The 23,689-nt window shown below is 33.9% G+C and overlaps 4 protein-coding genes across 8 annotated transcripts; 3 read left to right on the top strand and 1 right to left on the bottom strand.

Annotated features, from left to right (window-relative positions):
* The first annotated feature begins 1,857 nt into the window (after positions 1-1,857).
* LOC130955372 (uncharacterized) lies at positions 1,858-10,303 on the top strand. Its single transcript, XM_057882209.1, has 4 exons — positions 1,858-2,422; positions 5,298-5,447; positions 9,809-9,952; positions 10,049-10,303. The coding sequence occupies exons 1-4, from the start codon at positions 1,858-1,860 to the stop codon at positions 10,156-10,158; spliced, it is 969 nt and encodes a 322-aa protein (XP_057738192.1). The 3' UTR covers positions 10,159-10,303.
* A 657-nt stretch (positions 10,304-10,960) lies between these two features.
* Positions 10,961-11,805, top strand: LOC130955899 (uncharacterized). Its single transcript, XM_057882899.1, has 2 exons — positions 10,961-11,115; positions 11,188-11,805. The coding sequence occupies exons 1-2, from the start codon at positions 10,963-10,965 to the stop codon at positions 11,803-11,805; spliced, it is 771 nt and encodes a 256-aa protein (XP_057738882.1). The 5' UTR covers positions 10,961-10,962.
* Positions 11,806-12,110: 305 nt separating this feature from the next.
* Positions 12,111-14,457, bottom strand: LOC130955898 (26S proteasome non-ATPase regulatory subunit 14 homolog). Its single transcript, XM_057882898.1, has 6 exons — positions 14,182-14,457; positions 13,866-14,043; positions 13,674-13,755; positions 12,942-13,118; positions 12,651-12,818; positions 12,111-12,469 (listed from the first exon to the last, which is right to left on the bottom strand). The coding sequence occupies exons 1-6, from the start codon at positions 14,312-14,314 to the stop codon at positions 12,278-12,280; spliced, it is 930 nt and encodes a 309-aa protein (XP_057738881.1). The 5' UTR covers positions 14,315-14,457; the 3' UTR covers positions 12,111-12,277.
* Positions 14,458-17,063: 2,606 nt separating this feature from the next.
* LOC130955496 (probable LRR receptor-like serine/threonine-protein kinase RFK1) lies at positions 17,064-23,658 on the top strand. Of its 5 annotated transcripts, none has more exons than XM_057882364.1 (24): positions 17,064-17,404; positions 17,838-18,012; positions 18,304-18,375; positions 18,484-18,552; positions 18,644-18,715; positions 18,803-18,874; positions 18,957-19,028; positions 19,118-19,189; positions 19,287-19,358; positions 19,444-19,515; positions 19,639-19,710; positions 20,058-20,126; positions 20,334-20,399; positions 20,489-20,551; positions 20,675-20,698; positions 20,773-20,816; positions 20,903-21,291; positions 21,362-21,560; positions 21,865-22,008; positions 22,101-22,219; positions 22,310-22,520; positions 22,629-22,866; positions 22,950-23,100; positions 23,260-23,658. In XM_057882364.1, the coding sequence occupies exons 1-24, from the start codon at positions 17,311-17,313 to the stop codon at positions 23,656-23,658; spliced, it is 3,030 nt and encodes a 1,009-aa protein (XP_057738347.1). In that variant the 5' UTR covers positions 17,064-17,310. The 5 variants fall into 5 exon arrangements, with proteins under 5 accessions (XP_057738347.1, XP_057738346.1, XP_057738345.1 ...); XM_057882363.1 differs by having other exon boundaries at positions 20,651-20,698; XM_057882362.1 differs by having other exon boundaries at positions 17,065-17,404; positions 20,648-20,698.
* Positions 23,659-23,689: the final 31 nt, after the last annotated feature.

Here is a 23,689-nt window from a genome sequence, read left to right as displayed (position 1 = left end):
TTGGGGAAAAACTCAATTTTAGTATATTAAATAGAAGTAGATTGGTATAAATTATAATAAATTATATAACATTTAAAAAGAAAATAAAATGAATAAGAAGAAAATAAAAATAAATAGAACAGATAGAAGACTACAATAAAATAAATTGAATGTGAGATTTTTTTTTTGTATATTTCATATCACATCCGTTTCAATAATAATAATAATAAATAAAAATACGTCAACTTGATATCTAAAAAAATGATGAGATAAAATCATAATACAGTTCTAAAGTAAAATCTTAAATTAGAACATAATATCATTACACAACACATATTAAAAGTAATTTCACACTAGAATATACCACAAATAGGTAAATGACTTAAATTTAAATACAAAACATATTTTATTTATGCATACATGATAACACCATGATCTATAAATACTTCATAGATAACATATCTTATATAGCTCCGAATGATGAGCACGAAAGTTTGAGAGTGGTAGTTTGTGTCCACGATAGTTGTCTTCTTGCAACGACGCCTTATGGGAAGAAAAAGAATTATTGTAAAAGCTATCAAATGAAAGAGTAATTGGTAAACGAATTATATTTTCTTCTGGCATACATGGTCTTTTATAGTGGTTAAATAAAAATAGAAGGAATTAAATTTTATATTTTTATATTAGGAATAGAATTTGATATTTATCCTAATAAAATTATTATTATTATCAATATAAATGGGTTAACAACTTGTCACTAATAAAATCATTGAATAATGAATAAGAATTAGAAGGATATGAATATAATTAAAATGAATATAATTAAAATATTTAAAAATATTTTCGATTGATAATTAGTTTAATGATGTATTAAATATTGATTTATATAATTATAATAAAGATACTTTCCTAAATTAGTATAATTATGGATTATTCATTAAAATAATTAAAAAATATTTTTGATTAATAATTGATAAGTAGTTTAATAATGCATTAAATATTAATTTTATATAATTAAAATAAAGATATTTTTCTAAATTAGTATAATTATGCATTATTCATTAAATGCATTCATTTTGGAGAGAAAATTAGTTCACGAGAAAGTGACACCTCACTTTTATTAGTTGGGAGAAAACCAGTTTTAGTATATTAAGTAGATGTTAAATTGAATAAGTCATAATTACTTTTGATTTGGAATTAAATGAGAATAAAATCAGATATTATCTTTTGTTCTTTAGATAATTATTTTTTGAATTTTAAATATATTATCTTTTGAACTTTAGATATTATTTTATTTGGACTTTAGGGTTTAATAAGTATCATACTCAAATATAAATAGCGTCTTCAAGGTTTCGGTTCCCAATATACTAAAGCCGTCTCAACAACTCTTTTCCCATTAGAAAAGTTGCAATTCAGCCACCTAAAAATACAGAAGACTTTGATTGAGAAGATCGAAAGAACCATAAAATCTAAACTCTTCCAATCAAAATTCATGTTTATAAATTCAGATATGTTTTCGCCTCCGCATTAAAGTATTTTTTTTCTTAACTATTTAACATGGATAATCTATTCTAAGAAAATTCCAACGTATACAACAAACATGTGGTCTAGTAGTGCAAGCATACTCAAGAATCAAGACTGTCAACAAGAAATCCAAAAACTTACAGTCATACAAGCTTCAATTCCATATAGTTGTGAAAAACGTTAAAAAAGATGCAACTTATATATGGCTTTGCTTGGATAGGAAATTTAGCACTGATACTCATCAAAAGTAACCAACAAAGAAAAGCAACTAATATAATTGGATCGGATAAAGATAACTTCATATCCAAGTTGATCAGTTTCACTATAAAAAATGGTGCTCAATGCTGATACATTATGGAGCAAATGAGAAGTGAACAAGTTATGGAAAGTGGTTATGACAGTTTGGCGCGGTGGGATCATGGGACGACAAAGATGTTGTTCCAAATGTGCATGGAAGGCAGATGGAAGGAAGTGGTTGAGATCTACAAGATCGACAAGAGAGCTCACACGGCAACGATGACGAGAGGAGGTGACAGCGCGTTACACCTGGCGGTCACCGACGGCCAGGAGGAGGTGGTTTCACAGCTTGTGGATCTGATTGTGGAAGACGAGAGGAGTAAGGGAGAGGCTCTGAGGATGCAGAACAAGAGGAAGAACACGGCATTGCACCTTGCAGCTTCCGTGGGGACTAACAAAATGGTTCGGCTCATTGCTGATGCTGATCCCGAGCTGGTGAGTTTTCGAAACGTTGATGGCGAGACCCCTCTCTTCCTTGCTGCTTTCCATGGAAGAAAGGAGGCTTTCATGATCCTTCATTATACGTTCCACAAGGAACCAGGGACTCCCATTAACTACTCTAACTGCAGAAGAAGTGGTGGTGGCACCATTCTTCATTCTACCATTGCTGCCGAAAATTTTGGTTAACACAAACTCTCTCTCTCTATTTTTATTTTTAAATATGAGAAAGTTTTAGGACTAGTATTTTTATTAAAATTTAGTATTTAACTATAAAAAAATGTATAATTTTATATTATTAAATATAATTTTATACTATCAAAAATATTAATAATAATTAATTGACGATTATAAATTATAAAATGTGTTTGTCCTAGCAGTACTGTTTAGCTATTACTGAACCAAACATGAAAGTATTTCAAAAAAATTTAAATAAAAATATTTATTATGAAAACTAATTTAATGATGACTGTAAGTATATTCATTAAGGCTAGTTTTTGAAAACACGACATGACATGACACTAAGATAGAGATAATAAAATGGAGATATTAAAAATTAATTTTTATATATTGTGTTTGAATATAATGAACAAGACACTAATATAATGTCCTGTATTATGTTTGGATAGATATGGACAAAACTAAGATATTATGCGAAATAACTAAAATAGCCATATGATTCTAAATTTTTTACATTAAGTATAAATTAATTTAATAAAAAATAAGAGTATATAAGAGTATAGAAAATTATAAGAAGAATTGGTTTATGAACCAATCAGATAAAAATAATATTAAAGTAATAAAATTAAGAATAATAAAGTAATATAAAGTAGAAAAGTGAATTAACTGAAAGAAGAACTACGATGTAGAGAAGAAGCTAAAATTAGGAAAAATAAGAAAAGATAATAATAGAATAATAAAAAATATCTATGGATAAAAAAAGAAAATAATTTTGATAGAAAAAGTCTGTGTCCACCTTTTTAAATTTTGTGTCCATCATTATCTTTTGTAAAAGAGTTGACACAAAAATATAAAATAGTGTCCTAAAGACAATGTGTTCTGTGTCTATGTCTCTACCTCTAAACACATTTTAAACATTTGTTATTCATGTCTTCGTGTCCTATCTCCAAAAATACATTTTAAACATTTGTTATCCATGTCTTTGTGTCCTATCTCCAAAAACAAACGCTACCTAAGGCAGCGTTTGGTTTCAAAGACACAGACACAGAGACATGGACACGGTAGAACATGTCCTATGTTTGTTTGTTGAGACACAAATCTTTGATGGACACGTTACTACACAAGTATACACAAAATACATGTATTCAGTGTACTTCCAAAATAATAAGACACAGAGACACAATCAATTAGACACAATTTTTTACTCATTTACCCCTTATTAATTTCTTAATCCTAATTCCTTTTTCTCTTCCTCCTTCTCCATCCACCGTGACCATTCTCTTTCCTCCCTCCTCCCTCCTCCCTCCTCCCTCCTCCCTCCTTCCACTGTCGCATCCCGTCGTCCAGATTCATCGTCAGCGTTGCATCTCCTCATCCAGATCCACCGCCGCCGTCGCCGGTCTCCCCCTTCGCCCAGATCCGCGTGCCGCCGCCGCTGCATCTCCCACTTTGTCCAGATCCGAGCGCTGCCCTGTGTCTCCTCCTCCGTCCAGATATGCGCGCCGCCACTCGTCTCCTCCTTCGTTCAGATCCGCCATCGCTGCTACGTCTCCTTCTTCATCCAGTTTTGCGGTTGTCGCCTCTCCTCCTTCTTCGTGATGCCCACAGCCACCTCTCCCTCTTCCTCTTCGAGTTTGTCATTGCCGCCTCTTCCTCTATTTTGATTCTTCTCTTTTCACAGTTTGCTCTTCAGTTACCTTCTCCTCCTTTTTCGTTTTGTTTTTCTGTTGGAAAATAAAAATTTTTGTTGATTCTTGTAAACTTTTTGCTTGATTGATTTGTGATGAATTGTGTGTGATGATAAATCTGTAGTGGTGGAGATGATGGATGATAATGGTAATAATGGTGGCTGATAATTTTTTTTTGTTTTATAAGGATAATATGGACTTTTTCTAATTTTATTGTGTCTTATTCAATGTTTACCAAATACAATACATAAACACTAATAATTTATGTCCATGTCTTTAATATCTATGTCTTTGTATCTCTGTCTCAAGAGATACATAAACCAAACGCTGTCTAAGAGTATATGCAAGTATGTTCTTATAAGTTTCGCTTTGTTGCTTTGGTAAAAATACTTACTCACTTGCTTAGTTTTCTTAATTTTATATATATATATATATATATATATATATATATATTATTAATTGAAATTTTTTACATAAGTATTTAATTATATTCATTATTTAAATAGATTTTTTTTGATAACTAAATAGATATTTTAATATCATGTATGATATATTAATTAATAATAGTAATTAGTCATTTTTAATTTTTTATCATGCTAGTGTATTAAAATTTTATTCATTATATATCTAAACACATATCTATGGGAAGCAGCTGTTTTTCCTTCTTAAAAAGTAAAGTTTAAACACATATATTTATTATATAACGCTATATTATGTCAAACTAATTACTTTTTATATTAACTATCTAAATGATCATTGCAGATTATGAATATAATTATGTAATTGTATAAAATATTTTTTATTGGTAGTGTATTAAAATTAAATTATATATATATATATATATATATATATATATATATATATATATATAATTTATCTCTTTTTTTATAGACACTTTATTTTATTTTTGAATTATATATGTTCTCCCATTATGATGTATATAAAAAATAAAAAAATATATTATGAACTTAATAGAATATATATGTATATATCTTCAACCTTATTAAGTATACATTTAAGTTAGCAACTTATATATATATATATATATATATATATATATATATATATATATATATATATATAATGGTTGTCTCGCTGATTTTTAATTTTGACATAGTATTTTTTATATATGATTCTAAATTTAGTTTCTTGTTATGTCTAATTGAGCTACTTGTTAAATTTGTTTGGCAGAATTAGCACTGATAATAATTCACCTTTATGAAGATCTTGGAAATTGGAAGAATGAAGTTGGAGAGACTCCTCTCCATATACTTGCCTCTAATTCTTCTGTTTTCAAAAGTGGCAGTAGATTTGGCCTAATAGAAAAATTAATTTATCAAGGTAAATCTTATTAATTAATCCACGCATACATATATATAGCGGATATTATAATTTATTGATGTTATTTTTAGGGCAATTTACCTATTTAAATAAACTGTTATTTAATTTTATTAGAATACACATTATGCAAATTGGATATCTAAATGTATTTTTTTTTCTAAACTATGTAAACCGCGATAGGAGTATCGTGATTTACAAAATGCACGTAATCTGCTACAGGGGTATTGCGGATTATGTTAGCAAAGAATCATCACATAAATCATTACAGGAGTGTCGCAGTTTATGTGTGTTTTTTATGCGTGTATAAACCGCTACAGGGGTGTAGCGGTTTATGCTTTGTAAACTTTGCTTATAAATACCAAGATAGGGAGTGGGTTATTTGAAGAGAGTCATTTTTACACTTTCAGAAATGGATAGAGAGGAAAGCTTGATGGTTCTAGTCCACTGTTCTGGAAAAATTAAAAAAAAGTAACAGGCATGGTGTTAAGTTCAAGGATAAAGAACCACTGAGCATTTTTATCCGTTCGACTGATACTTTGTCGAATCTAAAGAGGAACATATTACAGAAGGCAGGGTTAGCTGGTGCCAAGTCGGTGAAGAAGGTGTTTTACAAGATTCCGATGGCGGTCGTGTCGAGTGGTGTGCAGAATGAAATATTTATCATTGGATCGGATGAAGACATGGGGGTGTTGTTTCATTGTCGTCAAAGTTTACCAGAGGTGACAATACACGAGTTGTTTGCTAAGTTGGAAGACCATGTAGAAAGTTTCAGGGCTTCAGCACCAAATCCTCAGTCGACGACGGTGGGGGATGCTTCTATTTCAATGCATGTTGTTGCACACAGGTGTCTCCTACCTGCACCTCCACCTGTTCTAGCACCGGCAGATAGGTCACCCGGTTTGATTACTGGTCTTGTTGGGAGTGGTGACCAGATCACGTTGAGGACGCGATGCGGGACTATGATTTGGACGATGAGCTCGATCACATATCAGGGGATAGTGAGGACGAGACTCCAGTGCCCCACCTGCACCTCAGGGGCCATCCAGTTCTGGGTCCCACCAACAACCGCCGTATTTCTCGACGCTTAATCTAGAAGCAGTGAGCCAACAACCAGATGATCTACACACCTTCGGCTACCAAGGATTACACGAGGGTAATGCTTCTAGAGAATTTCAGATTAGTCAATGTTTCCAGACTAAAGAGGAAGCTGTGATGAGTGTTAAGGAGTATAGCATTCGTCGTGGGGTTCAGTATTGAGTAATAGAATCTGATCATCTGAAGTATGTTGGGAGATGCAATGAGTTTGGAAATGGCTGCAACTGGATCATCCGCGTGGCACTTCGGCAGCGCAAGGGTAACTGGGAGGTTAGGAGGTACAACGGAGCCCACACATGCCTGGCCACATCGATATCGAGCGACCACTGACAGCTCGATTACCACGTAATTTGTTCGAGGATCTATCCATTGGTTAGAGCGGATGCAGCAGTTACCATAAAGGTGTTGCAAGAAGCTATTGAGTTAACCTATGGATTCAGGCCTAGCTATAGGAAGGTGTGGAAGGTAAAGTAGAAGGCAGTTGCCCAGATTTATGGGGATTGGGAAGAGTCATATGAGGAGTTGCCCCGGTGAATCCTTGGGATGCAAGCAACGATGGACGGCAGGTAGCTTTGTTGAAGACTTCTACAGTGTGTGTTGGTGGTGAGATTGATGAGTCTACGGAGTACTTTCATCGACTTTTCTGGACGTTCCCTCCATGCGTTGGGGCTTTTAAACATTACAAGCCACTGATCAGCATTGACGGAACGCATCTGTATGGGAAGTATGGCGGGACTTTGCTTCTGGCTATTGCGCAAGATGGAAACTCCAATATATTACCAGTTGCGTTTGCACTTGTTGAGGGGGAGAATGCTGAGTTGTGGGTTTTTTTCTTATCCCACTTGCGTCAACATGTGACCCCACATGAAGGGATTCTGGTGATTTCTGACAGACACAATGGCATTAAGGCTGCACTAGAGGCACCAGAAAGTGGTTGGAAACCGCCTCATGCATATCGAGCGTATTGCATTCGACACATTGCAGCCAATTTTGCTCTCAGTTTCAAGGGTCAGGATGCAAGGCGGATGCTCGTGAATGCGGCGTATGCGAAGACTGAGGCCGAGTTTGACTACTGGTTTGATATTATGAGGACTGAGAATTCGGCCATGTGTGATTAGGTCAACCGGCTAAAGTACGACAAGTGGACCCAACACCAGGATGGAGGCTGACGGTTCGGCCACATGACGACAAACATATCCGAGTGTGTTAACTCTGTACTGAATGGGATACGGAATCTTCCGGTAAATGCACTTGTCAAATCCACATATGGGAGGTTAGTAGAGCTTTTTGTCGTCTAAGGGCAAATAGTAGAGGCGCAGTTGGGATCAGGCCAACAGTTTTGCCAGGCCCTGGTCAAGGCGATAGAGCGCAACCTAAAAGATACGAGGTGCTTCACGGTTACTCTGTTCGACAGACCTCAGTCTGAGTATACCGTGGCTGAGATGACTCCTACCGGTAACTTCTCGCTTGGGACGTATCAGGTTTCCCTCAGAGATCACACTTGTGACTGCGGGTACTTTCAAGCTCTCCATTACCCTTGCTACCATGCGATTACATGCTGTGCTCAACCCTGGTTAGACTGGGCTATATACGTCCATGAGGTTTATACCATGAGTAAGGTGTTCAGCTTATACGGATGGGATTTTTGCCCCCTATTTCGGAGGGTCTATGGCCACCGTACGCCGGTCCTACTATCATCCCTGATCCTAACATGAGACGTGACAGAGAATGGTAACCGAGGTCAACAATAATCTGTAACACCATGGATGAGGCCGATGCTAGTCGGCCGAAGCGATGTGGGCTATCCAGACAGACAGGACACACTCGCAGGACTTGCCCTCAGCGAGGATCCGCCCCCAGTGCCGAGGCATAGGTGTCTTTAGGTCATCAGGATTAGGTTGTATTTTTCTCTCCTTGTTTGTGTTCTTGTTTTGTTTTAGTCTTGCTTACTGTTAAGTGAACTTGTATTTGCTGATCGATTCTCTATGTACTAGTGTTTTTCTCTGGGGTCTAATTTGGTTGATAATTCTACGAGTACAACAGACTAATTTCAATTAAATCAAAGCTGCAACCTAGGGCTAGCAATGGGTTGGGTAGGGTAGGATTTGGACCCTACCCTAACCCTACCCGCGGGTTGAAAATTTTATTAAAACTCTACCCTACCCTATCCGCAGGTTGAGAATTTCTCAACCCTAACCCTACTCGCACCCTAAAATTCTAAACCCTACCCTACCCTACCCTACCCGCAGAAATATCAATTTTTTTCAAAGTAAATATAAAATTCAATCATTTCGAATTTTATACTTATTAGTAACATAAAAAATAAAAAACTAATGTCCTAAATTACTAAATTAACTAAGTAGTTTAGTGGTTGTTCACTTATTGTAAGTCATTATATAAGGGAGGTTGTGGGTTCAACTTTCACTTCCTTCACTATATGCCTAATTTTCGAAATATGTGTTATATATGAGGTGCAGGTAGGGTAGGGTAGGGTACACCCTAAACCCGTACTCTACCCTACCCGCAGGAATACCCGGACCGTACCCTACCCTACTCGCAGCTGGTCGAGTAGCCTACCCTACTCGAACGGGTTGGACCGGATTGGGTACCCGCGGGTAGGGTATGAATTGCTAGCCCTAAGTGCAACCTATGTTGCGCTATACACAACTTAAACTTTCATCCAAAAAACTCATCCTCCATGAAAAATGAACTAAGTCTTTACAAAGCATAAACCGCTACACCCCTCTAGCGGTTTATGTGATGGTTCTTCGCCAACGTAATCCGCGATACCCCTATAGCGGATTACGTGCATTTTGTAAACTGCGATACCCTGTCGCGGTTTACATAGTTTAGAAAAAAAATGCATTTCGGTATCCAGCTTGCATAATGTGTATTCTAGTAAAATTCGATAGCAGTTTATTTAAATAGGTAAATTGCCCTTATTTTTATAAAAAAATATTTAAAAGAAAATAAAAATTAATTTAAAGTAGTCTAACTTTTTTAATTTGCACTCTTTAATTATTATTAAAATAAATACATAATTTTAGATTTAATAAACTTATAATTACAAATACTATATATATAAAATTATACATTTTAAACTAAATAAAATAACTTTAAATAATTATTTCTTTAACATAACTTATTTAAAATGGTAGCCGATTAGAATAAAAAGAAGATTACATCCTAGTATAATACTCATATACTCTTTATCCTCAGTTTCATTATTGTTATTATTATGTTAACAAGTGCATTGTTTTTGGAAGTTATAACCGTAAGGAAACTCGAAGTAGATGAAAGTGATTATCTGCCTCCCTACGAAACGATTGACGACGGCAAAACTAAATATCCAAAAAATTATCAGTCATGCATGGATTTTATGAAACTGATGAAAAATACAGTCTCATCCGGTATGCAAATTAAAAGGAATCGTACCCTCCTCCTGTCTCTCTCTCTCTCTCGGAAAACATATAAGTTTAATTTTGATATATACAATTTACTTTTAGGGAACCTTGAAGCACAAGAAAGAATTGCTTCGGAGACAGACTTTTTAGGTGAGGCCAGGGCTGTGCATGCAGAAAAAATACCATATATTATGATACTAATCTGTAGATGAATTTTGATGATTTTGTAATCTGGATCTATAATTAATTTTTTAGGAAAAGAAGCCGAAGCTTGGACGCTTCCGTCATTATTTCCCGCCAATTACAAATGCTTTGTTGATTTTCTTAAGTTGGTATTTATGATAATGCTGGTGATGGTATTTGGAAAAGGTTCGTCCTCGTCGTAAAGACACATTGTTTACATCTTTGATCTTCAATACTATTTGAGCTTACTGAATTATTAGTTTATTTAAAGGTGAAAACTAATCAAATCATCTAACGACTCTTAAGTATCAACTTCATGTGAAGTCGACTGTACCTGAATTTCCACCTTATTTAAAACTACACATGTATTAAAGGTACATCCACACTTGAAGTGGTACGTGAAAAGAAGAAAAAACATATCTGGTCCGTTCAAATAATGAATGAACTTTTGAAGCGATTCTCTATCTATGAGTATGATAATACCCAGGTGACAACAGACCCATGGATGATAGACCAACTGATAGACCAAGATCGAAGGATATATGATGACGGTAACAAGATTCCTATTAGGCCACTTAATTGTTTAGTCTTTTGGCATTAACATATTATCTGAGTTAATAATGGAAAATGAAATGTTAGAAGAACGGAAGGTGGAGAAGACGGAGGCACTGATAATAACAGCAGCAAAGAATGGGGTAACAGAAATGGTAGATAAAATCTTGGAAATGTTTCCGACGGCTATTCATGAGTTGAATGCTGAGGGGAAAAACATAGTGCTATTGGCCATAGAGAATAGGCACATCCACTTGTATCAGCTCCTTCTCAAGAGAAATATGGTGAAGGACAGTCTACTGGCAAAATTGGATTACGATGGAAACACTGCCCTGCACTTGGCAGCCATGTTGGGAGCTCCAGGCTATACTGATCTGTCTCGCCGCAATCCCATCGCCGCCCTGCAAATGCACTGGGAAATCAAATGGTACAAGGTAACAAACTCTTGTTCTACCTGTTTTTTTCCAAAACATGTCATGTACAATGCTGATCATGATGTGATGCAGTTTATTTTAAGAGCTGGGCCACCACGCTTCTTTCGTAGATACAACAAAAATATGGAAACTCCAGCACAGATCTTCACCAAAACTCACCGGGAGCTTGGCTGGGTAGGTTGCGACTGGCTGCAAATAACCTCTGGATCTTGCTCCCTTTTGGCATCGCTGATTGCCACGGTGGCCTTTGCCACTTCTACCACCGTTCCTGGTGGTGTGGGCGATGGAAAGGATGCTGGAATTCCAAACTTTATAGACAGGACAGCGTACAAGGTCTTTTCCATCTCATCACTCATTGCTCTTGGCAGTTCTATCAACTCACTCGTCTTGTTCCTCTCAATACTTGCATCTCGATGTCATCCTTCTGATTTCGAAAAGAGTCTGCCCAGGAAACTTATCTTGGGTTTGACATCCATGTTCTTGTCCATTATTTCCATGCTGGCTTCTTTTTGTGCTGCCCATTTCCTTGGAACCAGCAGCAAACTCAGGAATATTACTGTTCCTATATATGCCCTGTCATGTCTTCCTCTGACATATTTTGCCTTGTCTCACTTTCCACTATACATCAAACTTTTCTGGTCTACCATTCACGACGAACCACAGGATACGTTCGACTATGCTCCACTTTAGTTGTGAACAAGTGTGCCCTCAGTCTACCATGCTTTAGCCCTTCACGGTTCATGTTCCTGTTTCAAGCTTTAAGAATTAAGATCATATGATATAATCAGTAAATAAACTTAAAACCTTGCACTTTTGCTTAGTAAGAAACTACTGATCTTGGTGGATGCTTAAGTATATCTTACATGTAATATTAAACGTTTTTTTTCCTAACAATAGCAATCTTTCCTTTATGTAACCAATGATGATTGATGAGTTCAGGTATCGTAACTCCCAGGACACACAGTAAATAGTAATACTATGGTGGTCACCGGAAAAAATATGAACTGTTTTAATTTCTTGACCTCTTCAGCTCGTCCAAAGAATACATCTGTCTTCAAATATGATTTTGGGATAATTGTAAAACTACTAGTGAATAAATTACCAGTTTTCTAACTAATTAGTAATCACAATAGAGAAATTGAAAGATCCGAAAATAACAACTCTAGAAGACAACAGTATCAAGCATCATTCCTAGAGTTTGAACGATGTTGGAAGACATCAAATTCGAGACATGCTCTTCAAGGTGCTTCTTCGCATCTTGTCTTCCCACATTTGCTATCGCAAGCTTTTCCGGGGGCAGCTCATCTTCCTCTTGGACTGCCTTGTTGTATTTCACGGCAAGGTTCAGCATCTCCTGCAATTCCAAATTAGTTGAGATATATCACCATCTAAATCTAATCTGAAAAATAAACCGGACTGGCTTTCAAATCTTAGAAAGTTTAAACAGCAGCATAATTGCAAAATCAAACACTTTATTTGAGTAAAATAAAACCCGGGCGGCATTCAACCTTACACGCTGAATTCCTTGAATTTACCTGAACAGTCTGCTCATTAGTCTTAGAATGTGTATCAAAGTGCTGAAGTGTCAAACCATCGGTCCATTTCTTCTTGTGAAGATTTAACAACATCTTCTCCTCAAGTTCATTCTTCCTGTAGTTAATGGCTATGGAATAGTAATGCCTGTTCAATCCATGGATCAACGCCTAAAGAGGGCAAATATTAGTCAGAAGCTGCTACCACGAGTTGGGAAAAAAAAAGACAGTGATCACATTGATGGCAAAAATAAAAATGAAGAATAGAAAAATGAGAGGCATTGAATAACGCACTTGAATGGATGGTTTGTTCAGGTGCCCCAGATTGGAAGTCGTCTGCCTCGGTTCTTGGCCAAGCATCATAGTCTGTGGATTGATCAATCTGAAAGCGTCGATCACTACTTTTCCTTTAACACTTTGTATTGGATCTACGACAACGGCCACGGCACGCTGATTCAAAGCCTCAAAACTCTGCAAAACACCAAATTCAAGAGCAAAGTTATCCAATAGCAAATGTCTGCAGCACCATACTAATAAGAATTGATAACAGTTAGTACAATTACTGCACTTAATTGTTATGCTGGGACACATCCTGAAACTAAAATCATCAGCAACTCAAATTTCACATTAATAAAATAGACAATAGTTAGCACTTGGCACTTGGCACTTGGCAGTGCAGTCCACCACAGTATTTCAATCACAAGAAAATAGTTTGCTTCCATTGATAATCTAGAAATATTCTATCTCAAAATGAAGAGTACCCTTCTCAGGGAATCCGAAAAACAGAAACATTAACTTTATTCATCCCAACATAACATCATGAACCAATCAACCAGCCTAAATGAAAGTAGGGCATCCAACTTTAGTCCACAATTTCCCTAGTGATTAAAACTATAATAACTTGGTTAACTGCAACATTAATCCTCTGGATAAGCTAGTATACTCAGAAACATGGTATTAAAACACAAGGATGAACCAATGCACGATCCAGACAAAAATAACCGAAGAAAAAAGATAAACTTGAACCTGTTGTGTATTGATGTCCACACCAGAAAGCCAACATCCAAATCCAGGATGTGAATGGTACCACCCAACAACCATCTCTGGTCTGCCAACACAAACAAACTAACCGACATTGATGAATTCATTCATTCATGAATTAAACCCAACACAAATAGTTAAAAAAGTTTTTTTTTTTTCAAAATATATATTAAATACCGTCCAGTCTGTTTGAGCATATCAAGCATGTTAGTTTGGAAGACATGATCAACAGCTTCAACACTAACACCAGTTCCACTCTGTGGCATCGCAAACACATCAACAACGCGCACGGTATACTCATCCACGAATTCCCCAAGCATCAAACCCATCACTTCCATTGGAACCCCAGCTCTTCCTATAGCAAATAGCACCCGAATTCAGCAAAAATAATATTTTTCTTAAGAAAAAAAAAAAAAACCTAACTTTGACATTGAGCTGAAACATAAAAAGGAAAACCAGAGATTTGATTGGGTTAAAGGTTGAAACTTTTTACCGTGCTTGAGCATCTTGAGGAGGGCGAGCGAAGAGATATAGACCTGCTCGGAGGAATCGAGTGTGGGGGAATCTGGTGGTGGGTGCCCTAGCGCCCCTCCTGCACCTGCAAACATTCTCTGAAGCCGCTCCATGATTCTCAACTCTCTCGAGATTCTCTCTTCTTTTCAGATCTCAATTGATTTGGACTTGAAAGCTTGTGTTTTAAGTCTTTGATCTCAGCGAAAGTTGAAGTCTTGAAGCTGAATTTGTAGCTTAGCACAGGAATGCCATGAAATTTTATCCTTTTAACCACAGATTATCAACCTTTTAAGAATAATATTTTTTAAATTACGAGTAAATTGTCAATTTTTTATTAAGTAACAATATCTAATCATTTATATAATAAAAAAACTAATTATTTATTATTATTATTATTATTATTATTAAATAATTTTATTCTGTAGCGGTGTCATGCTATTTTTATTTTCAAATTTAGGCTTTCCTCAACTTCTTTCTCCTGCCACTTTCATTTTTGGAACTCTAAAATTCGGTTCAAAATAGTATCTATTTAGTTCTGTGAGCAAATAAGAAACTCAACTTTGACCTTCGTTTCCAAGCTAGATCATGGGTCTTAGGATATAGAATTTAAAGGATTTGATATATCATGAGTTATAGTATAAGAAAAAGGGTCAAATTTTTAAAGTTTAGATATATTGATCTTTAATTTTTTATGTTTATTTGGGTCAGTCAGATTTAATAGATAATTAAATATGATTTTTATTGTATTGATTTAGTCATTACAGATATATACGTGTGGGAAAATTTTTAAATTGTGTCAAATTAGACGAATCAATTTGTTTAAATTTTAAAGAAGTTAAAAATTTAAATGTATTTTTAAATTTTTAAAGACTTAAAATGTCTGTAGACTAAAAAATTAGGTATTAATTTATTCTTTTTCATAGTATAATTTCTAAATTTGTTTTTAAAGACTTGTTTGGACGTCATTTTCGAAAAAGATATTTTTTTAATAATATTTTTTAAAAAGATCTTTTACAAAAGTAAAAGTGATTTTATATTTAGATATCTCATGTAAACAAATTTTTTTATTTATCAATTATGTTTAGGTAAAATAAGATAAAAGTATTTTTTGTTTCATTTATTATGTAAAAAATATTTTTTTTATTTTTTTAAAAGATGTAAATTATAATTTTTTAAAAAAATATATTTTTTGTTTATTTTTTTAATATTTTTATTTTTACTATTAAAAATTTATCAAACATACTAAAAAATAAAAAAAAAGGATTTTTTTATTATTTTTTTTATTAAAATAATAGCACCCAAATAAAGACTACCTATAATAAATATGATTAAGTAGATATTAGTTAAAAGCATATGAAACAATGTTTAAGCACAATTTTATTTTAAAAGAAAAAGAAAAAACTAAATGAGTCGTACAATATAATCTCTCTATGAATATGGAACATAAATTTTTACAAACTCAATATCCAAATGTGGTATAAGAAGAGCTCTGTTTAACCTAGACAACACTCATACACGCATTTCTCTTATATTTATGAGATAGTGGTTGTTTCGAATTTTGTTTGATAGTGATACTTCTTTTCATGACACCCTCTTAGCCTTAATTTGATGGATTTGCACATACAGAATGGGTTTAAGAAATATTCTAACCTTAATTATTATTTTATTTCACTTGAGAAATATTGTTACCTGAAAAATCTAGCACATACAGTAGTTCAAATCATCCAGGTCGAAATTAATTAAAATATTGACTTAGGAGAACAAAGTGATGACAAGGGCTGTCAACCTGAGGAGACATTTTTGGCATTGTGAGAATGAATCAATGAAAAAAATAATCGTTCTATTGTATAAACAGAGTCACTCAAATAAAAACGTTTAAAACATTTTTTTTAAGATATTTTTTAATAATTAAAATTTAATACATATAATCGATTAAATTATATTATTTTTATTAAAATTAGATCAGATAAATTAATTTGACCAAAAAATTAGTAAACTAAATTTTGAACCGGTCTAAATTAATATTTTTTTATAGAAAATAACTACAATAACCTTATTATAAAAAATAACTAAAATACTCTTATTATTATTATTATTATTATTATTATTATATATATATATATATATATATATATATATATATATATATATATATTAAGAACTCTAAATACTAATTTTTCTCTTCTCTCTTCACTGTCATAGAACTAGAATTTATTAAGAATCTCAAATTTTATATATAAAATAATAAGAATAAGAGTATTTTAGTTATTTTTTATAATAGATATATTATAGTAATTTTTATAAAAAAATATTAATTTAGATTGATTTAAAGTGTAATTCACCAATTTTTTAGCTAAATCAATTTATCTGATCTAATTTTGATAAAAACAACACGATTTAATCGATTTTTATATGTATTGAATTTTAATTACTAAAAAATATCTTTAAAAAAAAGATGTTTTAAACGTCTTTATCTGAGTAACTTCCTTATATAAATTAATTGTAAAATTTAATTTAGGAATCTTTTTAAACTTGCCTGAATTATTATTGTTATTAGTTTATTACTATTATAGATAAGACTAAAGTAAGTCCACTAATATACTAATACCTTAAAGGGGAGTCTTTGACCACAACACACTAACGCAATGTATGCATATGCAAATTGACCGAAACTTTACGTGCCCATAGTATGAATATTTTTCCATTGTTTCAGCTTTATTTATTTTAAACTATACAGGTATGACATTAATGTAAAATAATAGTATGACATTAATCCACCTGCTGCCTTAAAAGTCTAAACTGACAGCAGAAATGTTTGTTAAACAAGCAATAATATAAAATTCTGCAAAGAAATTCAACTATTCTCATTCAGAGGTATCTAGTTAATCCAATTTTCATGTTTATCACATTCATTGTGTCCCTTATTATTGTACCGTGCAATAATGCAATAAAAATTGTCACTGTTTGGTATTTGACCACAGCAGTGCAATATGCACAATCTCTATTATTCACTAATCTAGGTTCCTGCAAACTATTAAGTTGATGATACTTAAAACCAAACTCAGCTTTGTAGCAAAAATCAGAGTTTCTTAATACTTGTCAGGGAAACATGCAACTTCTCAACTTCTTTGGCTTCTTACTTGTTACAATTTGTTGCTTCCAGTTGCTGAGAATATCCGAATCAAAATTGCCAAAAGAAGAAGGTAACTCTGAAACTCATCTTTCCAGGTGATGAAATTCATAGTTCAAAACATTTCATTAATGGTGGGTTTTAGTGACCTAGCTCCTCATTTCCTTAGCTTCCCTTTGAGAGATTTCTGGGAAGAAAATGACCAAAATGAAAAACAAATGAAATTGATGTTGTCTCATTCAATTTGGAAACTCCAGTATTTGAAATTATAGAGAGTACATCAGGATCTTAGCAGACCCTACAGACTTATAATTTTTTTTTCCTACTTGCTTTCACTTGCCTAATTAATAGTTATGTGACATATAGAGGAATTCTTTTAATGGTAGCCATCAAGTTGATATTGGACTCACTTGTAGTGGGTAAAGCTTCAAATTTCTCTAGTTACTGAAATGAGCATTCTAATATTTTAGAATGATTGCCTTAACATGATTATGATTTCTATTCAGTTGAAGCTCTCAAAGAAATTACCAGTACAATGGGGGCGGTCTATTGGGAGTTTGATAATGATTCCTGTGACATTATAAGGGTTGGACTAACGGGAGAACCTCCTGACGAATCGGAGAGAAGCATTGTTTGTGACTGCAGTTTTGAAAATAGTACTGTCTGTCATGTTACTAAGATGTATGACTACATAATTACCCTTTTTTTTTAGTTCCTTGAAGCTGTATTTGGTGTCTCATGATGGAAATGCAGAGTTGTGTCTCATGAAAATTGGGCAGATTTTATCCAAGACAGACATTTTATGTGGTTTCTTCTCTGAACAAGTTTGTGTTTCTGGTTTCTTTGTATTTCTATCCTGAGATCAAATGTGGCTTAAGATTTTTTGTGTGCTTGGCCACATTTTATACAAAAATCTTATCAGCATTTTATGCATCCTCAGTAAGAACACTGAGCATTGTCTCTATGCTTTAGAACCCTCAAGCGCCTTAGTCTACCTGGTGCACTCCCACCTCAACTGGTCAAGCTACCTTTTCTTCAAGATATGTATGAGCAGCTTAACTTCTTTGCTTTGTTCCTTTTAGATTCTTTCTAAATGTTCTATGCTTCTTTACTTTCATTTTTTTTTACTGATAGTTTTCCTTCTATCAACAGAGATTTTGCATACAATTGTTTAAATGGCACAATTCCAAAGGAATGGGCTTCAATGAATTTAACTTCCATGTGAGTCACCTTGAACTACTGAATCTCTGAACATAATTTGTCATTATATTGTTCTTATATTTGATTACATATTTCATATAACATGATGCAGCTCTCTTCTTGTGAATCGCTTGTCAGGGGAAATTCCAAAGCATCTAGGAAATATTACTACTCTCACATACCTGTATGTTTTGAGCTTTTAAGTCTATTCATTCATATAGTGTGCCTGTTTCAATATTCACTGAAATGGTAGTTTTGAAACATTAATTAGGATGCTGGAAGCAAACAATTTTTCTGGAGTTGTTCCACCTGAACTTGGGAAGCTGATCAACTTGCACACCTTGTAAGACCACTTTTTAATGATATGATTTTTTCTTGATTTTAATTATTTCTTAAAATCTATTTCTGAAATATTACCATTGAAGGGTACTGTCATCAAATCAGTTGACCGGGAACTTACCATCGGCACTTGCTGGGCTGCAAAATTTAACAGACTTGTGAGCTTTTCTGTTGTTTCTTCTCATCAGAACTCAAATACTAATGATACTGCCATACTGATGTTTGCCATTGTTTTGTAACAATGCAGTAGGATAAGTAGTAACAACTTTACAGGAACCATACCTGATTTCATAAAGAACTGGAAATTTCTCCAAAGACTGTGAGATTCTAATTCCTTTCCTTGCTAATATATTCACAATACTAAATATTTATATTGTTTTCTAATTCTATATTCTTATCAATGTAAATTAATTAAGAGAAATGCATGGAAGTGGACTAGAAGGACCGATTCCATCAAGTATATCTCTATTGAAGAACTTACTTCAGTTGTGAGTATAACTATCTTTCTATAAAACATTTTATGATATTTTACTTCAATTTTGTTTGTCCTCATGGTAGCACATCTTTCTACAGAAGAATCAGTGATATAAAAAGTCCTAGCCAGGTTTTTCCTTCACTGCAGAGCATGACAGCACTAACTACATTGTATGTAGGCTGCTACTATTGAGAATATAATACTTCCTTTTATTATTTTTGTGAAATATGATTCACTTGATTTCTTCGAATTGTTTTCCATAAGTTTAATGTGATTCAGTTTTTGCACTCAAGGGTTTTAAGGAACTGTAACCTGTCTGGGGAGATACCTTCATACATATGGACCTTGACAAATCTAGCAACTTTGTAAGTTAAGCATGCTCTGCATCTGTATTAATAATAATCAATTTATACACTTGAAATTGTTTACTAAGAAAATGTTAAAAGAAATGCTTTCTTTGGATTTTTGTACATGAGAAACTTAAGAGCTTTAGATTACATCAATAAATATGATAAGCCTTACTTGTCAGTGAAGAAGTTATGAATTACCTTTGTATTAAGCTTCACTTTATCTGATATGAGTTATTATACTATTCTATTTATTGACTTCCTTTGGTTTTACAATATGCTTAGACGATTGTACGATTTGTTTCTGTTAAAACAACATTGTAAGTTTAAACAATGAAGTTCTTTGTTTTTGAAAATTTTGTCAGGGATGTCAGTTTTAACAAGCTAGTTGGGAAAATTCCCGAAGTCATTAATGTAAAGCGTATGAGATACATGTAAGTATCTTACTCTACATTGCTTTTTGACACTTTGATTTGACACAAGAGATAGCATATTTACACAAATGAAATCAAATAGTTCTGCTGAAGTAAGATAATATGCAACTAATTTTATGATTAGGCAAGTTATGTGAACATTGAATAAATGCTTCTACATTCAAGTATTAACACCTTGAATTAAACGATTTGGCATTGTTTTGCTAGCTACCTAACAGGTAACATGCTCAGTGGAAATGTACCAAAGTCAATACTGAAGGATGGAAGTAGCATGTAAGTTGCTTCTTTTATGAACATCTTTGGATTCATCTGCGATTTGTTTCTGTTACAACTTACAACTCCCCTGGCATTTTTGGATACAGTGATCTCTCTTACAACAACTTTACTTGGCAAGGGCCTGAGCAACCTGCTTGTCAGGAAGACATGTGAGAAACTGAGATTATCATTCCTTTATTATTAGTGGAGTACTTTTTTATTCTCTTCCCTTAAAACTAAAATATTTTTCATGCTGATTCACTTAGTAGGAACTTAAATGTGAATTTGTTCAGAAGCTCAATGATGAAGAATAAGTTGTAAGATCCTCATCTCTAATTTCTTGAGTTAGAAACAAGCAGAAAACTGAAAGTTGCACCTTTGCTTTTGACAGAGAAGAATATGTGCCTTGCAAAAGTAACTTCAATTGTCCACGATGTAAGTATATACTACTCTAAAGGAAAATGTTTCTCATTACACAAACTCACTTGAGAGAAACTCATCCATCTTCTTAAATTCTTCAGATTCAAGTTGCTTACATGTCAATTGTGGTGGAAAGGATATACAAGTAAAAGATAATACAGGAAACACCCTCTATTTCGGAGATGGAGAAGTTGCAGGTGGTACTGCAACATATTTCTATAGCTCCAGTGATCAATGGGGATTTAGTAGCACTGGGGACTTTCTGGATGATTTCGAAGCTCAGAACATTCGTTACACTGTATCTCTATCATCTTCAAATATGTCTGAATTGTACACAACAGCACGCATATCTCCAATTTCACTCACTTACTTCCATAATTGCATGGAAAATGGGAACTACACTGTGAATCTTCACTTTGCTGAAATACAGTTTTCAAATGATAACACATATAAAAGCCTTGGGAAGCGTATATTTGATATCTATGTTCAGGTAAATGGTCAAAATCATGAATTTGGCTCTTCTTTCTACATTGTGAACTAATGCAGTGATTTTGTCTCAGGAAAAATTGATTAGAAACGATTTTGATATAGAAAATGAGACACATGCTGCTGTAAAACCATTGGTAGTGCCTATATACAATGTCAGCATCACAAATAATGTTTTGGAGATTAGATTCTACTGGGCTGGGAAAGGAACAACTCGAATACCTGATTATGGAGTTTATGGTCTCCTTGTATCAGCATTGTCTGTTGTTTCTGGTGAGTACTTTCATCTAACATTCTTCATTTATCTCCATGTAAATCAGCTGACAATTAAAAAATGGTTGACCTAAAGAAAAAGAACCTCATGTAATAATACTTTTGTACTTGATTCGGTTGTGGTACAGTTCACTAGGATTCTTTCTAAGGCTTTCTCGATCTTATCAATAAGATGAAGTGCAGTGTCTGTTCTCATCACATGCAAACTAGTTGTTAAAAGAAGGGATGTTATTTTCAACACTAATCTGCATGATGTCCAGTACTGTCATAAACATAATATGATATCTATCTGTGGTTTGAACAGACTCTAGAACTTGCTCAAACGATGGAAAGAAGGTTCCTGTTTCTGTAATAATTGCAAGTGTAGCTGGGGCTCTATGCTTCATTCTTCTTTTGTTTGGATTCATTTGGTGGAAAGGCTTTTTCAGAAGAAAATTGCGACGGAAAGGTGGTGAACCCAGTCTTTTAATCTTAAAACTTCAAAAGTTGCAACAATCTCAAACTAATATGCTTATAAATTTATCTTGCTCCAATTGATAGGTACAAAAGGTGGAGATATTCAGTCAGGAACTTTTAGCTTAGAGCAGCTGAGAGTAGCCACTGATGACTTTTCTTCTGTTAACAAGATTGGAGAAGGCGGTTTTGGTCCTGTATACAAGGTTTTTAGATAACTTCTAGATGCTTATTTTGTCAAAATGAAATCTGCTTATATGTTTGATATAAGTGGTTTCTGACAATTTGAATGTCAGGGTCAACTGCCTGATGGTACTGTTATAGCAGTTAAGCAACTATCATCAAAGTCAAGGCAAGGAAATCGCGAATTCTTAAATGAAATAGGCTTGATATCTTGTTTGCAACATCCCAACCTTGTAAAGCTTTATGGATACTGCACAGAAGGGGAACAACTTCTATTAGTATATGAGTACCTGGAAAATAATAGTCTTTCCCGTGCTTTATTTGGTGAGTATGACTTTGCCATGAATTTAAAGAACTAAATTAGAGATTGAACATGTTAGGCTTCTGATTCATTCATTTGTCTTAGAAGTGTTTAAAATTATTGATTCGTAGGTAGTGAAACCAATCATCTTAAGATAGACTGGCCAACAAGGTTTAGGATCTGCATTGGCATAGCAAAGGGTCTGGCATTTCTCCATGAAGAATCAAGATTCAAGATAGTTCACAGAGATATCAAGGCTTCTAATGTGTTACTTGATGGTGAACTAAATCCTAAGATATCTGACTTTGGATTGGCTAAGCTTCATGAAGATGAGAAGACACATATAAGTACTCGAGTTGCCGGCACTATGTATGTTGTCTTTGCATTATCATAAAGATCTAAATGATATTAGTTTACCTGGATCTAGATATAATTCTCTTTTTTCTTTGCAGTGGATATATGGCACCAGAATATGCACTATGGGGCTATCTTACATACAAAGCTGATGTTTACAGCTTTGGAGTTGTGGCCTTAGAAATTGTTAGCGGAAAAAGCAACAACAATTATTTACCAGATGATGAAAGCGTTTGCCTTTTGGATTGGGTATGTTCAAATCTCCTAGTTTTGTTATTCAATTATAAACAATGCTTCATTTTTGTTTAATTACTTATCTCATAGTTAAACACAATTATGCAGTATAATTACTTATTTAGTCACTTTGTCCTTAAAACAAGTAAACAACAACAACTATTCATATTGTAGGCATGCCAACTGCACAAAAAACAGAACTTAGTTAAACTGATTGATGAAAGCTTGGGGCCAGAGGACATTATAACAGAAGCAGAAATGGTGGTAAAAGTATCACTACTATGCACAAATGCATCACCATCACTCAGACCTACAATGTCTGAGGTTGTGAATATGCTTGAAGGTCATGCAGCTATTCCGGATATAGTTCCAGATCCAAGTTCCTGCAATGAGGATTTGAGGTTTAAAGCTTTAAGAGACTTCCATCAACATAAATCAAAACTGGGTTTCAGTGTAAACCAGACCCCAAATTCAGCAACACCACATACATTCAGCTCAATATCCGGTGATAATAATTACACAAGTTCTATTGAGGAATTAGCTCATTCTGAGATTTCCCCTTTATCAAGTTAAATATTCATCCTTAGTTGATTAGTCTTAGCAA

Source organism: Arachis stenosperma, chromosome 10 (assembly GCF_014773155.1).
Source record: "Arachis stenosperma cultivar V10309 chromosome 10, arast.V10309.gnm1.PFL2, whole genome shotgun sequence".
NCBI classification, from domain to species: domain Eukaryota; kingdom Viridiplantae; phylum Streptophyta; class Magnoliopsida; order Fabales; family Fabaceae; genus Arachis; species Arachis stenosperma.
This window is presented reverse-complemented; position numbering and strand designations above follow the sequence as displayed.